Source organism: Hemicordylus capensis, chromosome 7 (genome assembly GCF_027244095.1).
Source record: "Hemicordylus capensis ecotype Gifberg chromosome 7, rHemCap1.1.pri, whole genome shotgun sequence".
NCBI classification, from domain to species: domain Eukaryota; kingdom Metazoa; phylum Chordata; class Lepidosauria; order Squamata; family Cordylidae; genus Hemicordylus; species Hemicordylus capensis.
The window spans coordinates 17,326,588-17,344,391 of record NC_069663.1 but is presented as its reverse complement, the minus strand read 5'-3'; the positions used below and the strand labels follow the sequence as shown (position 1 = coordinate 17,344,391).

At 48.0% G+C, this 17,804-nt stretch overlaps 1 protein-coding gene across 1 annotated transcript in view; it reads left to right on the top strand.

The window, feature by feature from the left end:
• Positions 1–13,163, top strand: part of FOXO6 (forkhead box O6) — a 147,205-nt gene extending 134,042 nt beyond the window's left edge. Inside the window, exon 2 of the mRNA XM_053268205.1 lies at positions 4,018–13,163. Within this exon, the coding sequence (XP_053124180.1) occupies positions 4,018–5,460 (1,443 nt within the window). The 3' untranslated portion in view covers positions 5,461–13,163. The remainder of the gene's footprint in view (positions 1–4,017) is intronic.
• The last annotated feature ends 4,641 nt before the right edge of the window (positions 13,164–17,804 follow it).

Genomic DNA, 17,804 nt, shown 5'->3' with positions numbered 1-17,804 from the left:
GTTTCACCGTTGTACCTAGTTTGTACACAACCCAGCATCACAAGTCTCAGTTTTCATTTGAAACCAGCATGCTACTAGTCCTTAAGGATTCAAAGGTGAAAGTGCATGAGGAATGTCTGGGTGGGGATGGGCAGGACTTTCAGTGGTCAATGAGTGGGGCTTCTGTGAGGTTCCTTCTCTATATTTAGGAGAAACCAAATGCATTATGCAAAATAATCAGAGGCATGCAAATTTATTGTATAATTTATATAGGTTCAGAATTAGATTTTGTTTTGAAAGCACAGGCTAACTATTATCTGTATACTACTACGATGACGACAACAAAGAATATTTATATACCGCTCTTCAACCAACATATCTGCCCCCACCCCATGGGCTAAGCATTCCCATTGTGCCGATGGGAAAACTGAAATAGAAAGTAGGCATGTAATTAATTTGAAATCAGCATGCTTCTGGTCCTTAAGAATGCAAAGGTGAAAGCATGTGAGCAATGTTGCAACAGAGAAGTTGTTCTTTTTATTATTCACATGTATCTCCCATCCATTCCTACAGGTAGCTCAGGGCAGCATACAACGGCTATTCAATTTTCCCTTCGTAACAACCCTGTGAGGTAGGCTAAACTGGGAGACAGGGCTGGGCGATATGTTATTTTGCCACAAGTGTTAGTGATGGGTCACAGCAGGAGGCCAGTCAGCCCAAAAATAAACCAGGGACTCCTCGAGCATTCTCCTTGAACATCAAGCCCCATGAGGGTGTGTGTGTCAAGGTTTGACAGAATGCTTGAATCATCCTGATCCCTCCCACCTCTTCCTCGCTGGCCAGAGAACCCTAGGAGCAAAGAGTTGCTACAAGCTGCCAGGGGTGTGCAAATTGATTTGAATTTGAATTGATTCGACTCACCCCTGCTAACTTGGCAAAGAGGCACCTTTTTAACGTGGTGATTCTCTTTATTTAGCAGGGGGAGAGTAACTGGCCCTATCCACCCCCCCGCACAGGACCTCCAGTGACTGTTGTTGGTGTCTATCTTATGTTTCTTTTTAGATTGTCAACCCTTTGGGGACAGGGATCCATCTTATTTATTTATTATTTCTCTGTGTAAACTGCCCTAAGCCATTTTTTGGAAGGGCGGTATAGAAATCGAACAAACAAACAAACAAATCAGGGTGATTTGAGTGATTTGAGTTTTAATCAAATCACCCCTTAAAAGGGCAATTCGATTCTAATTCAAATTGAATTTTCAAAATGCAATTTGAATTCGATTCGAGAGCCATATGGCACCTTGTAAAAACCATTCAGACCCCCTGATTGGTTTTAAAAAGCATAGAAATAGGGTCGAATCAATTCAAATCTGAATCAAATTCGAATCGAACTTTCGGACCAGATTTGAATTTGATGCGAATTCTAAACAAATTTGGGGGATTCAATTTGAATTTGAAATTAATTGAAAAGTCCGTTTCATGCACATCTCTCAAGCCACACCCTTCACTCCCAACGTGCCTTGATTAATGGAGAGGCAGGAACATAGGCAGGAAAACGGTGCAGTGGAAAAGGACTCAGATCCTTCTCGCCACAGTCCCAAAGAGAATAACTCCCCCGCCCTGCAGCTCCTTTTTAATCAATTACTTCCACTTTAAAGCACTCCTCTTATTGATTTGATTCACCACACACCTAGTTTGACCCTCAAACGCTGGAGATCCTCTGCCAGTCACTACTGACCAAATTGCACTAGATGGACCAATGGTCAGATTCAGCATAAAGCGGTTTCGGGATCCCCCATTGCTCAGTGGTAGACACCAAATTTGCACCAACAAGATCCCAGGTTTAATCCTTGGTATCTCCCGGTAGAGCTAGGAAAGAGCAGCCTGCCCAAAGCCTTAGACAGCTGCTGCCAGCCAGTGTAGACAATACTGAGCTGGCTGGACCAATGGGCAGACTCGTTGTAAGGCAGCTGGGTTGTTCACACCCCAGTGACGCTTAGCACAGCTGCGATAACATCCCCTCCATCCCAGCCTGACCTTTCAGGCCTGGTTCCTCCCTCTCTGGAAGGGGGGTACAGCGCATTGCTTGCGCCGGCGGATTTGGAGGAGGCAGACCCCGATGCCATCTGTTTTGGCTCCCAAGTCTGTGGGCCCGTTCAGTGGCAACGGTGCTGGTGCTCTGACTCTCCCCATTGTCTGCGGGGCTAATCAGCTGTGTGGAGCCCCACTGAGAATTCCATGGGAAAATTCCCTTGGATGGAAGCGGAGGAATAATCCACAGGTCACAGGCGAGAGTTCCCAGCATCCCACGCCTGTCACAGATCGAATTCCCCGCTGGCTCTCTCTGCCCGCCAGGCATTAGACTCAAAGCGTAGCTGGGAGCTGAAAGGGCGGGCGGGCGCCTCCTCCCCTGCCTCCATGTGCAGCCTTACAAGCTCGCTTTTGGAGGGTGTCAAAAAATGTATCCGATGGCAAGCAGCCCTGGCAGAGGAGCGATCCGGCAGCTGCGAGCGCCTTTGTTTGCCATGGGAATGGGAGACCCTTGGAGGCCTTTGCCGCCGCGGAGCTGCTGAATGGGGCACTCGGGGATTGTTCAGGGTGCCAACCAGCCCGAGTGTCTGAGCAGCTGAAGATGGAGCGGGCAGAACGGGGGCCATGTCCCCCTCCTTTCCAAAAAAGCAGAATTGGGGGGAAGATGGCGAGGCTTTTCCTGAAATCTCCAGTCGAGTGCTGGTTAGAAAAATGGAGATGGACTCCTGCTTGGATTAACGCAGGCCCAATGCAGTCCTAGATTAATGGAGGGCTGACGCAGGCCTGGATTAGCACAAACCCAACACAGGCCTGGATTAATAAAGGCCTAACGCAAGACCATAGCCTCAAATCCTCAGTCTGGTGCTGGTTAAATTGAAAAATGGAGATCAACTCCTATCCGGCCTAATAAAGACCAAATGGAGTGGTGGGTTGTTGTGGTGGGTTCTTTGTGTGTTTTGTTTTGTTTTGTTTTGTTAACCCCTGCTAACTGGGCAAAGAGGCACCTTTTTAACGTGGTGATGCTCTTTATTGAGCAGGAGGAGAGCAACTGGCCTTCTCCACCCCAGCACAGCACCCCCTCCAGTGCCTGTTGCTGGTGTCTATCTTGTGTTTCTTTCTAGATTGTGAGCCCTTTGGGGATTATTTCTCTATGTAAACCCCTTTGGAAACTTTGGTTGAAAAGCGGTAGATAAATATTTGTTGTTGTTGTTGTTCTTGCTTCTTGGAGGAACAGAGAGGCACAATTTAGGCTCTAGAATGAAGGACAGTAGCAATCGGGTTTATGGGATGTCACTGGTTAGGATTGTAAGAATTGCTTCGCTAGACTGGGTCCATTTAGTCATAGGAACTTAGGAAGTTGCCTTATACCGGATCAGACCATTGATCCATCTAGTTCAGTATTGTCTACAGTGACTGGCAGTGGCTCTCCAAAGTTTCAGACAGGTGAAGTGGTGCTGTCTTTCTCTTTGTGTGTGAGTTTGTTTAATTTAAAAGTCTTTTTTTTTTTTTTTGCTATAGCAGCAGTTTTGAACAGTGCCTGGAAGCACTGAGAAGAATGACCACAGCAGCCGGGTGCTGCTGAACACCTGTTTTAAAATAGGCCATCGTGAGGTTAGGAAATGACCCAGGGTCATTTCCTGCCTGATTATAGACTTTTTAAAAATGGCCTCAATTGCCTTGATAATTCTCAGAGGTTCTTTGGAGCCATTGTTGCAGCAAAAAAAAAAAAAAAAGGTTTGTAAAAGTAAAAAAATCCTCTGCAACACTACAGAGCAGTTGAGTACAGTGCGGGGTGGTGGTGGTAATAAGTTGCTTTGGGGGACTTACTAGCAAGGGTTCCTTCTGACCACAAAGATAGGGTTCAACATGTGTGGGTGATGCCTATTGACACCCCAGAAGCCAGGTGTGTGGCTTCACTTGAGAGGAATGGGCAAGGAACTCCTTGGGGTGATCTTTGGGGGTTGCTGACTGGCAGTGATGAGCTCTTTGTGTTTTGTTTTGTTTGCAGAATTCGATCCGGCACAACCTGTCACTGCACACCCGCTTCATCCGGGTGCAAAATGAAGGCACTGGCAAGAGCTCCTGGTGGATGCTGAACCCCGAGGGCGGCAAAACTGGCAAGACGCCACGCCGGCGGGCGGTCTCCATGGACAACAACAGCAAGTTCCTGCGCATCAAAGGCAAAGCCAGCAAGAAGAAGCAGCTGCAGGCGGCCCAGGAGCGCGGGGAGGAAAGCCCCTCCAGCCAGCAGGCCAAATGGTCAGAGAGCCCCACCTCCCACGCGGGCGAGGAGTACGACGCCTGGGCCGACTTCCGGACACGGGCCAACTCCTCCGCCAGCACGCTGAGTGGGCGCCTCTCCCCCATCATGGCCAACCACGAGCCAGATGAGCTGGAAGAGGACGACGGGACCCCATCCTCACCGCTGATGTACCCGAGCCCCTCCAGCACCATGTCCCCCTCCCTGAATGCCCGCTGCTCCGTGGAGATGCCCAGGCTGACCGACCTCACTGGCACCATCAACCTGAACGAGAGCCTCGGTGAGAGCCTTCTGGATGACCTCCAGGATAACTACAGCATGAGCCCTGCCCAGCCCCTCCCTGCTGGCGGCCTCCGGCAGAGGAACTCTAGCTACAGCTTCAACTCCAAGTGCTCAGCTGTGGGAGCTGGAGGAGGTGGCGGCGGAGGCGGCGGTGGCGGAGGCAACACTTACTGTGGGACCATCTACAGCCAGCCCGCCATGAGCCTCATGCGCCGCCTTCCCATGCAGACCATCCAGGAGAACAAGCAGGCCACCTTTGCCCCCATGAACTCCTACCGCAACGCCTCTCTGCAGGACCTGCTCTCCTCCATCTCCTATGCGCACAAAGAGGGCGAGCCCCACATGCCGCAAGCCAGCAGCATGGCGCCACCCCGCGGCCACAGACAGAACGCCCTCGTGTGCAGCGGTGGGGGCGGGGGCGGCGAGATCGGCCTGGTCCCCTACCCTCCCCACCCATCCTCCCTCTTGAAGAGCAACGCGTTGTACCATCCATCACCAGCCAGCCACCACCCTCCTATTAACAACAGTGCCTTACCCTCCCCGATCAGCCTTATGAGCCTGCCCAACGATGCGTGCGGCATGGTGGCTATGCCACACCACGGGCACATCCATTCCTACATCAACAACCAAGGGGCACACATGAGTTTGCTAGATTCCTTGCAGGGACCCTACCCAGAAGCCATGCACACTCCCGTTTTGGGCCAGGACAGATTCCCAGCAGACTTAGACTTGGACATGTTCAACGGTAGCTTGGAGTGTGATGTGGAGTCCATCATTCTCAATGACTTCATGGACAGTGATGAGATGGACTTCAACTTTGACTCTGCCCTCCCGCCGCAGAACGGTCTCAATATGGCCACCTTGCCCAGTGCCCCGCAACCCACCAATCAGAGCTGGGTGCCGGGGTGAGGCCTGCTCAGACAGCTCCAGCCCACCAATCAGCGGAGTGGGGGGTGGGGGGTACTGAAACAAACTCTCTCTCCCCCCCCCCCGCCACCCCTTCTTCTTTCCTTTGCCTTTGTTTGTTCAGCCAGGCTAGAGCCATCTGTTTAAACTTGAGAACAACACTAAACACACACACACACACACACACACACACACACACACACACACACACAACGTAGGGTAAACAATGTTTTGACAGGTACCGGCGGCTTCCCGCTCGTGCCAGTTGTATTGTGCAGTAAGTCGGATCTGTCTTTGATGTGTGCAATAGGCACAAGTTAGCCATGGCCTTGCAGAGCTGCTGCCCCCATCTCTTCCCCCTCCCTTCCCCGCCCTGGGCTCCTGCACTATTGCACAGAAAGAGGGAACCGGTGCATTGTGGCCCAAAGAACAATCTAGAACTATGGTCAAGCCTTCATGTTGGTCAAGGTGGCCTCCTTGAAGGGGTGTTTCTGGCTTGCCATTGGTTCCATTCCCAATGGTTCTCCTGAGAGCTAAATTCTAATTTTATTTCCCTGCACTGGTCCTGGCCTGCCTGTGGCATCCCTAAAGTAGAGACCAAATAGATAAGACACCCCCCCCCATTTCCAGACAGCCAACATAGGAAGCTGCCTTTTTCTGAGTCAGACCATTGGTCCATCTAGTTCAGTGTTGTTGACACAGACTGGCAGCGGCTTCTCCAAGGTTGCAGCCAGGAGTGTCTCTCAGCCCTATCTTGGAGATGCTGCCAGGGAGGGAACTTGGGACCTTCTGCACACAAGCAGGCAGGTGCCCTTCCCAGAGTGGCCCCAGAGCTTACAGTGCTCACATGTAGTCTCCCATTCAAATGCAAACCAGGGAAGACCCTGCTTAGCAAAAGGGACAATTCATGCTAGCTACCACAAGACCGGCTCTGGACAGTGCTGTCGTACTCGCTAACCACTGGCAGCAAGAGCTGCTCGCAAAGGGCTTGCCACGTCGACCAGTTCTTCGCCTGAGTTAGCTATAGTATCTCCCCATCCAGTTGTTCCAACTGAATTACAATGGATTTCCTTCCATGGGCAGAAAAATCGGTCGTACTTGCAGCATGACTGGTATAGAAGGGAAGAATCTGGGATCACCGGGTGGGAGGGGATGCCATGGAAAGCGGCACCAGCCTGATCCATGCCAGCTTTGCCAGTGGTTGCATTTTCTGTCCTCCGTGCTTGCAGCAGCCACTGTGAAATGCGTGTGCATATAGAATGCGCACTTGACATGTGCCTGCTGCTGCACACCGAGACACATGGCCCTTGGCACTATATTAAGAGCTAGTCCCTGGTGTGGTGTGGCTACTGCTGACCTGGGAGGTGGGCAATCCGGGGCTTGGAGGTGAGGAGGATGGGATGGGATGGCAACGTAATGCGGTGGGGTGCCCTCTCTGGTTGGCGGATACCTGAAGTTGTGAGTGCAGAGCCCGAGGTTTGGATGGGAACTGGCAGCCAGGTAGGCAAGAGTTGCTTCAAGGCTAGGAGAGCATGCTTGGAAGTGTAGCTGCAGCCATAGGATGGAGGTGCAGATGGACGTATCGTAGGGTCGGAGGCCGCCTCGGAGCACTTCAAAGAGGTGGTGTGCCAATGCGCCCTTAGACCATTTTCACAAGTGACATTGTAATTAGTGTTTGTATATCCCATATCTGGACATTTGAGAAGTAAAAGGTAGACAACCATACTGACTAGAATCCATATGAAAACTGGCTCTCTTCTGCTGTCTGTCCTGCTTTAATACCTTCCCGGAGGAATGTGTTCAAGATTAAATCGTGCTGCTTTCGTCACTTGTGAAAAGGTCCTTCTTTGATTGGGTCCATGGTGCAGTAGGCGGGGAGATATTTATTTTAAAAATTGATATCCCACCTTTCCTAAGTAAACAATGGCACAAGGCAGCCAAAAGAAAACTAAAAGGACAGAAACAATAATAGGTTAGATGCCCTAAAATAATACAAACATAAAATAAAATACAGAACTTCATTGAATGAAAACAGTTTCAGGATGCAATTCGATGCAAATGTACCTGGGAGTAAGTTATACTGAGCACTGTGGGACTTCCTTCTGAGAGTCTATGTGTCTAGGATTGTAGTGTTAAAATACAAAAAGAGTAACCCTTTGTCCTTTACCAATTCCCTGACTTCAAAATCCACCCATTTGAAGCTGTCCTCCATAACTTATTGGTATGATTTGGACTGGGGTCATGATATTGTGTGGAGGTGAGGGGGGGGTCAATCCAAAATGGCCCCCTCCTGCGGCTGTTTTTTGAAACATGATGCTCTAGCATCATATGTAACTCAGCTCTGGGTGAACTATTAAAGGATGCCTGAATATCCCACTCCAGCAAGGAACTATTTCCAGTGGCATCTATAGCTCATGTTATGGAGGCAGAAGCAGAGAGAGAATATTTCTAACAATTCTGAAGGCAGGGGAAAACAAGGGGTTTGGGGTGGCTTGGTTTTGGAAGACAGAAATACAGAGGGAAAACTAAATGTGGACAATATCATACCACCTTACTTATCAAATCTAAATTGTATTTACTGCTCTAAGAACATCAGAGGCATGATTCCTCCAAGTTAAACACCATGAAGTTCTATTGATTTCAATGGGAGAGCTGATCACATCCATAAATCTCCATCATTGAAACTGGTGGGATTTCCAAGTGCTTATCTTTGGCTGGATTGAGCCCAAAATGTGTTATATACAACTTAGTTAGCAGTTAGCGCATGAGATAAGTATTGTTTGGTATATTTATAAAGCTTTGAAAAAGGTTCAATGTTTTATGTGCTGATCCCATGGAGTGCATGTGGAATCCCTTTTGAAGAGCTGAAATCTCATTAATCAGCTGTCTGAGAGAGGAGACCTAGACCTGAGAGAGGAGATCTAGCCTTTCACTCCCCTCCCAAACAGCTGATACCTGGATTTTTAAAAAGGATTTAGCATGCACAGCCCTGTCTACAGGATCAAGAGGAGAACTGCATGTGCAAGCATATGAGATTCCTCAGCCTGTAGGGACAGACATGCAGAAGCTTGCCTCTTGGTACGTAGGACCCCTAGGATCAGGGTGCCTGGACGCAATCTAACCCAATGTTAGCACTTCTTAGGCTCAAACTAGGCATGGTGGCAGCAGTTCTCTGTTTAAGGGATGGGGAGAGACACAGAAAATTCTGCATAAAATTTCCGCGGCAGGGGGGAATTGCCTCCAATGCAACTGGCATTTCACTGAGCATTCTAAAAGAGGACATATTCTATGTGGGCTTTTATTATCATTATTTCCCCCAAATTCTCAATATTTTCATATTGGGCCTCCAGGAAGGGGGCGAGACCCAAAACATTTTTACTCCTGAATTCCTCTTTCCCCCCTCCAGCCTTCATATCAGTAGGCAGGAATGGGCATAGCCATAATAACCAGGCATCAATAATCCACTTGCCAGTGGCGAGTGCCTCTAGCCCTCTGGTGAGCAGGACACCCAGCACCACACAGATCTCCTCCCCAGAGGTTTCATTTCCCTGCCATTTTTGAGAAGATAGGAAAGAGCAGGAATCCTTTTTGAGGAGTAGGAGAGTGCTCTCCCAATTGTAGAAACAGGGAGAGCCCTCCGTTTCATTATGATTATCAGGGATCCACTAATTTAGACTTTGTTTACTAGCCAGACATTCTGGTCATCACCGATGATGCAAATGACAGAAGACCTGCTTCTCTCCCAAGCCTTCTGCCTGTGCACCATAGAAAGATCTGAGGGAAAAGAGGGGATTGGTGATGACCAGAATGGTTGGCTAGTAAACAAAGTCTAAGTTAGTGGATCCCTGATCATCATAATGAAACTCCTGGAAAGGAGGCGTAACCCATTTTGCCCATGTGTGTGGCAGTACATGAGCCCAATTAATCTGGGCCACTGTTTTGCTCTACATCTGCATCAGCTGCAAGCCAACAACATCATTCAAATGGGCTCACACGAGATAAATGTTTACATTGCTGGATCATGTACCAAATTTAATATATTTGGATTCTAAAGATTTTGTTTGTAATTATAACTATTTTATTACGATTATAATTATTTGGTCAAGCTCATTGATTCCTTTTATGATTTCCTCCTCAGTTTCCCCAAATGTTTTCACTGGCAACACTAATCAGAAACTTCAGCTGCAGCCTTACGGTCCATATAAGGGCAATTCCAAGGGTAACAGAATCAGGCATGTTACCACTTTTTCAATGACTGCACCCAGAAGCAAATTTTCAAGCTAATGTTATATATACCCACTGGCACAAGAACATTTCCTACAAGGGCATATTTTTACAAAACTCTTAAATATAATTGATAGACTCTGAAACATGCAAAATACGTTAGTAACAGAATCAGAATTGTGGGACATTGTTTCTGATTCCGTTACCAAGGTGTTTTGTATGTTTCTGACAATATATTATTTAAGACTTTTGTGAAAAATATGACCTTAGAAAATGTTCTCTTACCAATGGGTATATATAATATCAACTTGAAAAATCTGCTTATGGCTACAGTAATTGAAAAAGTAATAAGATGCCTAATTCCATTACCCTTGGAATTGCCCACAAATAGTCGGCCACAAGGACTGTTGTTTATAGTGATGGAGGGTAGAGTCAGATCCCTGGGGATTCAGAATGCAACTGCCTCCATGTTAACATCTACAATCTACCCCTACCCCAATCTTGAAGCAATGAGAGAAAGGAAAGAAACGTTCAAAAAAAGGCAGAGATGATCTGAGTGCCTGTCTACCCTCTACCCTCCTTGACACCATCATCCCAGTTATTGGAAGGGGTCTTCATAGTGCCTAGGGGCAGAACATTGACTCATTTCTTAGAGCAGAGGACATATCCTAGAGCATTTCCAATCTTGGATCCCTAGATGATGATAGACTTCAACTCCCATCATTCCCAGCCAAAATGGTCAAAGGCTAGAGATGATGGGCATTGCAAACCAACAATATCCAGGGTTTGGGGACTCCTGTCCTAGAGTGTCAACAGAAGATTGAGAAGAGAGGATGCGAGAGACAGAAAGGCCTGCCGTTGACCCTCAGCTGAACCCTAAGCTCATGTCTTTGTGGAGGCAGAAAGACAGGATGGCCCTCTCACGTCCCCTGCCATGCAGGACTTTGGCTGGAGAGCTAATCCTTAGGAAGCGCCCTCTTGCTCAGCCATCGTTGTGGTGTGTTAACTGTAGGGTCGTTATGTGTGCAATGAAGTCATATTGCTAAGCGTTGTGTTTAACCGTCTTTGTGCAAGTGCAGTGCAGTGCCAAGGGGCTGGGATGTTGAGCATGGGCAGGGCATGTGCCACAGAGAGTCCTGCTAGTCATGTTGAGTAAGGCGGCACTATTGGAGGGGCAGCGTGGTGGAAAGTGTGGGGCCCGGTGAGGACAGGGACGCTCTCGGCAATCTGCACCGGTACTGCCTTCTGCTGATCAGTCCGGCAAGATAGCAGGCGGGTTCTCTGAAGAAAACCAAAGGGAATTATATGGTCAGATATCAACGCCTGGGGAGTGGGATATTTTTAAGAGGTGAGGAGCCGGTATCGTCTTGGAAATGGAGTTGGTGATTTTGTTCGTCAGTCTGGACCTCTGTGGGGGCGCCCCGTCCCTCACATTTGGACTGGGAGCCTTGTCAGTCGCTGGCCAACAGGTGCAGATATGACCATCTTGCTGGTCCATCTGTCTACCTGGTGTTGAGAGCTCCACTGTGGCTGGGAACTTGCTCCTCCCCCTTCCCCCCCAAGTCACTGTCTAGAACAAGCTTGTGATTCCCCTTTCATACCCCTCAGACAGCGAGCGGCTGACAATCCTGAAGCCACCGCCTCACTTGCCTGCCCTGGAGTGGCTTGACAGACTGGAGTCTGGCAGGTGAGGCCTCCCGAGTGCCACATGGCAGGAAATGGTGGTGGCCCAATCTGATTGCTGCCACTGTGGCAGCCGTAGCAGGGAAGCAAGGCATGGCCTCCACTTCTGCGCAAGCCACACAATTGCTTCTGTATTGCACTTAAAAATAATGATAATTTTGGGAAATGCTCAACACATTTTCAAAACATTTTCTTTTTTAAAAAATGGATACCTTTGGAGGGTTATTCTTTTGTCCACTTTTCAGTACAGGTCTACCAGTGGCTACTAGTCTGAGGGCTATGGGCCACCTCCAGCCTCAGAGGCAAGATGCCTCGGAATGCCAGTTGCAAGGCATGCCCTCACCTCTTGCTTGTTGGCTTCCCCGAAGTATTGGATGGGCCGCTGTGGGAAACAGGATGCTGGACTTGATGGGCCTTGGGCTTGATCCAGCAGGGCTGTTCTTTTGTATCCAAATTAAACCCCCACATTCTGGTTTTGCAATGAAAAATTGTACTCAAATTGATTATTCTTCCAACTAGAAATGCTTCCACTCACCAATCTGATAAGCATTGGCACGTTGTTGCTTGGATAGGCCAGTCTTCTGACCATTTAACATGGGTATGTTTCCACCATCCTAAAGGCAATTGCTCACCAGTCTAAGCAATTGGTGGTGACTCATTCCTCCCCACCCTTCCCCCTTTCCTGAAACTCTTTGCCTAACTCCATGTACAATGCAGCTAGGGCTTACCCTAGATTGGTTTTCAATGCCAAGACTCAGCTATGGAACACGTGAAGTCACCGTCACTTAAAAGAGTATCACAGGACATGTGCAAAAAATCCCTTTCCTTCCAACGATCCAGAATCATATACATCAAGGATTCTCAAACTTGGGTCCTCAGGTGTTATTGGACTTCAGCTCCCATAATCCCCACCCTCAGTGGCCTTTGGTTGGGGGTTATGGGAGTTGAAGTCCAATAACACCTGAGGACCCAAGTTTGAGAATCACGGATATACATTATGGAACAAAGGCAGAACTTGCAAGCCAAAGGATGTCGCATCCAGGCAAGCTGGCATCTCAGTTCCTCTTGATTTAGGTTAAGAATGGCATGCAGGACTGCTTTGAGCTGTTGCTGATTTAAAACTGTTGCTTTAAATCAGCGTTGTGGCTAGGGTGTGATGTGGAGCCAGGCTGTGAGACCAACAGTTCCTGTACAAAGATGGCCTTGCCTTGCCCACATCAGGGTCTGAAGGAGGCCATTTGGCTGCATCTTGGTGTTCAGTGTTCTTGTAAGGAGCAATTGGCAGGAGATGACGAGGCGCTTGAGCCGTGGGGCAGGGTCCACCAAGCAGCCCACCCAGCAGGAAGGAGCTGACCCCCCTGAACTAAGCACAGTCATAGCACACCAGCTCGGCCGCCCCCCCACCCCACACTTTCCCACAGTGCCCACCTTTTCAGCCTTGAGAGCTGGGTCACCATCTTGGGCATGGTTGTTCAGGTGGGACCAAGACCCAGGTGTGACATTCAGTCCTCCTAAAATGCAGCAGGCTCACAGAGAGGGGACGGCCTGATGTCAGGAGAGTCTGTCACCAGGTTGGGCCAGACCAAACGTTTCCAAATTTGTGTCTTTTCCTCCTCGTATTTATAACTGTACAGATTCGGGGGTTAGGGTTTTCGACAGGCTGTTATCTCTCACCACACATATATTGTACGCAATGTAACCTTCTTGATTGTGCTATTCTAGTTTTGTGTATGTGGCAATGTAAAGAACTGTGTATAGTGCATTGTACAGCATATTTTCATGAATAAAATTGTTTTAAATATGATAAGAGGGGGACGTTGCTTTATGTGGGGGGCAGGGTCTTCTGTGCAATTCTCAGCAGAGCACAAATATGGGCTTCAGAAACCTACAGACAAGATCCAGAAGTTGCTGTCTCAAAACCTATTTCTCAAAAATCTATAGGGCATTCCAGATACTCACCCGCTGGTTATCTCAGATCATTCAGAGGTCACCATGCTTCTTCATGGAACCATGAATTTCACCCACCAGGGACAGTCCTTCTGTTGACTACATCATCACTTGAAAGACAGGTGGACAAGAATCCCTGGCATTACAGAGGGCTCCTGCTTTTCTTAAGAGCAGCCCTGCCGGAATAAGGCCCAAGGCCTATCTAGACCAGCCTCCAACTTCCCACTGATGCCCACCAGATGCCTTTGCAGAGCTCCTTGGTGCCAGATGAAGGCCTTTTTATTTGCCCAGGCTTTTTAGTTCTATTCTAATTGACCTTGATTTTATCTTGTTCTGCTACTGCTCTGTTTTGTTTTGCTCTGGTATGATGACTACTACTGCAAATATTTATATACTGCTTTTCAACAAAAGTTCTCCAAGCAGTTTACACAGATAAACAAACAAACATGAAACAAGATGGTTTCCTGTCCCCAAAGGGCTCGCAATTTAAAGAGAAGCATAAGGTAGACATCAGCAAGAGCCACTGGAGGGGTGCTGTGCTGGGACTGGATTGGATCAGTTGCTCTCCCACTGCTAAATATAAGAGAATCACCACTTTGAAAGGTGCCTCTTTCAGTTAGCAGGAATCTTTATATGCTTATGTAAGCCGCTCTGAGAAGTTGTGACCTGAAGAGGACATTATAATTTTAATATATGAATTAAAAAACAATCGAAGTAGCCTTCCCTGCAGTCTCACATGAGACAGCATATGACATGGTGCTCCATGCATGAACTAAAAAACTTGGCCCCTTAGTGCGCATGTGGAACATAGGAACATAGGAAACTGCCATATACTGAGTCAGACCATTGGTCTATCTAGCTCAGTATTGTCTTCACAAACTGGCAGCAGCTTCTCCAGGGTTGCAGGCAGGAATCTCTCTCAGCCCTATCTTGGAGATGCTGCCAGGGAGGAAACTTGAAATCTTCTGCTCTTCCCAGAGCGGCTTCATTCCGAGGGGAATATCTTGCAGTGCTCACACATCAAGTCTCCCATTCAGATGCAACCAGGGCAGACCCTGCTTAGCTATGGGGACAAGTCATGCTTGCTACCACAAGACCAGCTCTCCTCTCAAGCACACTGTTCAGGTGCATGCACCAAGGGCGGCTGCTACTGTTAATTTTTGTTCCCCACAAAAGTGCTTTTACTTTAAAAAAAAAGAAAATGGGTGCAATCAGCCCCAAATTCTGGCTTTTACACAAGAAATTCTGTAACTGAGCACCCCACCCCCTGCAAATAAAATAAATTTGAAGGATAACTGGGCTCCTTCCCACCCCAGGTCAACTGGCAAGCCTACCAACCGCTCTTCCTCACCTTCTGGAAGAAAATTCAAGGCGTATCTAATTGGTAAGATCTCTAGAAAACTAATCTCAAGGTGCAAGTACGGGGAAAAATAAAGCACAACACAATCTTATCCAACCACCACACCATGGCCCATTTAAAGCGTTTTCAAAAAAGACTCCAGGCAAATGACTCATTGTGGATTTGGATATCAGTACCTGAAAATTCAGTAGGAGAGTAGCAATGAAAACAGGGAAACAAAAATAGACAAATAAAGCTCTATATATAGGCAAATGAATGCAGCAAAGCAAAAGCTAACAATCAGCGAGAGGAAAGCGAACCAAACAGAGGCAATGCTACACAAGCAAACAAAAGTAAGATAAAAAAAGAAGAAAAATTCCAGAAGGAACAAAGGTACATCAGAAAGGCTAATTATATATAGCCGCAACCCCCAAAAGTTACTTTGACAGCACAAGCAGTGTGTGTCTGTGGAGTTTGACAAGGCTGAGCCTGTAAGGAGGGATTAGAGGAAGCTGGTAATGCCGTGGTCAGGGCTGGCCCTAGGGCTTTTGGCACCCTAGGCCAAGTTTGACTGGGGTGCCCTTCACCCCCCAGCTGAAAAAAGCGGAGCACAAGCTTTAACTTGAGCCCTGCAAGCTGCTCATTTGCCGAAATGGGGGATAATTCGGGAGGGGAAGACAAAATGAGGCAAAGTGGCTATGCTTGCTCACTCTTTCTTCCCCTAAGCCCCCCTCTGGGAGGAGAGAACATAAGAACAGCCCTGCTTGATCAGGCCCAAGGAGGCCCATCGAGTCCAGCATCCTGTTTCACACAGTGGCCCATCAGATGCCGCTGGAAGCCTACAGGCAGGAGTGGAGGGCATGCCCCCTCTCCTGCTGTTACTCCCCTGCAACTGGTACTCAGAGGCACCCTGCCTTTGAAAGAGCAAATGTGCAGCCCCAGCAAATCAACAACAACAACAACAACAACAACAACTATACTGCGTTTCCAAAGCAGATTACACAGAGACATGATAAATACAGAAGATGGCTCCCTGTCCCCAAAGGGCTCACAATCCAAAAAGAAACGTAAGTTAGACATCAGCAACAGTCACTGGAGGTCCTGTGCTGGGGGTGGATAGGGCCAGTTGCTCTCCCCCTGCTAAGTAAAGAGAATCACCACATTAAAAAGGTGCCTCTTGACCCAGTCAGCAGGGGTCAAATCAGGCCTGTCAGTGATTGCTTGGAGAGGGAAAGGGAGGCATTTTGTGCCCCCCACCCAAGATCTGGCACCCTAAGCCAATTAGCAGATCTTCATCTGCCTAGTGGGTGGCCCGGACCTGGCATTAGTCTGGAGCAGATAGATAGAAAAGGAGACCAGTGCAGAATCCAAGGGAAAGAGCTGTGGTATGCAAGGTCAAAGCAGTGAAGTGGAATCAGAAATATTAATAGTTTAATGAAATAGAGATGATGTAGCGAGAGGTAAGTGCAGCAGACCGCTTTTCCGTGCACTTGCTGCTGGCTGTTTGTTAGCCCCGCCTCTACCCAGGACTGGAATACAAGCAACTAAAGCCCCCTTCAAAAGCTGGCCTGGATCCAGGAATGGATGAACCAAAAACACCACAACCAGCAGGCAGGAACTGTGTATCTGTTCAAAGGCCAAGGACTTGGAATTGGAAAGCTAGGGTGGCTGGAGAAAGGTTCTTCCGTTTTTTGCCAAGTTCTTGATATTAGAAATCTGGAGGTCGTCTGAAACTCAGAGTCCTGTTGCTTGCAAGTCAATGCAGGTTTAACCTGTATTTAACCTCTATATTTGAAGGGGGTCATCTTAAATTCAGATCTGTCTCTTCTATTTGGGTAAATATGGGTATTGTTTCCAGTGGCCATCCATCGTGCAGCTCTGTGCAATTCCATGCATTTGTGTAGGAGCACTCTGATGAGCTGCGTGACATGCAGTTTTACAAGCACACAGCTGTCCCAGTGGTGCTCACAACGCCACGGAGCATTATGTCAGCTGCTGACATGGGCAGTGGGCTTCACTCCACAGACCCCCACTCCAAAGTCTCTCCACTTCATCCCCCAAGGAATACTTTAACCTGCAGCCCTGGTGATTCAACACACAGATATGTGGTTTTCCTGCCTGGGCCTTACAGCAGATGTGGTGGTTGGTTACCACAGTTTTGCAGCACTGAACCTCCTCCTGCTCAGCCTAGCTTCCATCGGATGGATGGGATGCTGGAGAGAAACAAACAGGAAACCTTTCCCAAATTGGAGAGGAGAGCTGGTTTTGTGGTGACCAGCATGAATGTCCTCCTTTGCTAAGCTGAGTCTGCCCTGGTTTGTATTTGGATGGGTGACTACATGTAAGCACTATCCACTTAATATATTCCCTTAGGGAATGGCCCATAGCTGAGCACCTGCTTTGCATGCAGAAAGTCCCAGGTTCAACTTCTGGTTATATTTCCAGGTATGGCTGAACGGCTGCCAGTCGCTGTATACTGAGCTAGATGGACCAAGAATCTGACTTGGTATAAGACAGCTTCCAATGTTCCAAATATCCTTGACCTCTAGATATGGTTGATAACTCTTTTGATCTGGGTTTTAGCTTCCAGCTGATAGGTTGCAGCTCAATCATTCCCAGTGAGATAGAAAGGATGGGACACAGCCCACTGTTGATTTTGCAAGCTAATTATAACCAGCATTTGTCAATCCTATGAACACTGCAGGAAGAGAGGGAGCAACCCATTGAGGTCTTGCTTGCTTCCGTGTACTTGTAGAGATCAGTGATGTTATTCTTTACCTATTCAGAATATTAATTTCTCCAGCTCAAAATGCTTAGCTACACTATGCATTGAGTGCCATTTCTCTGAGACGGTCTTTAGAATGTAAACTGAACCTCTGATCATGTGTGAGTCCTGGGACATATAGTTTTCTAGAATACCTGATGCCTCTGTTGAGTGCTCAAGAAACCTGGGAAACTACATGTTCCAAGGTCCCTGGCCTCTGGGGTGCTATTATTGCTGCGTTCCCAGGTGTCAGGAAGAAATTGAGGTCTCATAGCAAAAGAGGACTTCTGAATTTGAAATTAAAAGACTTGGGGGGAAATAACCAAGGTATTTTCTCTGTGTGTGTGTGTGTGTGTGTGTGTGTGTGTGTTTTAGGGGAGGAAATAGCAC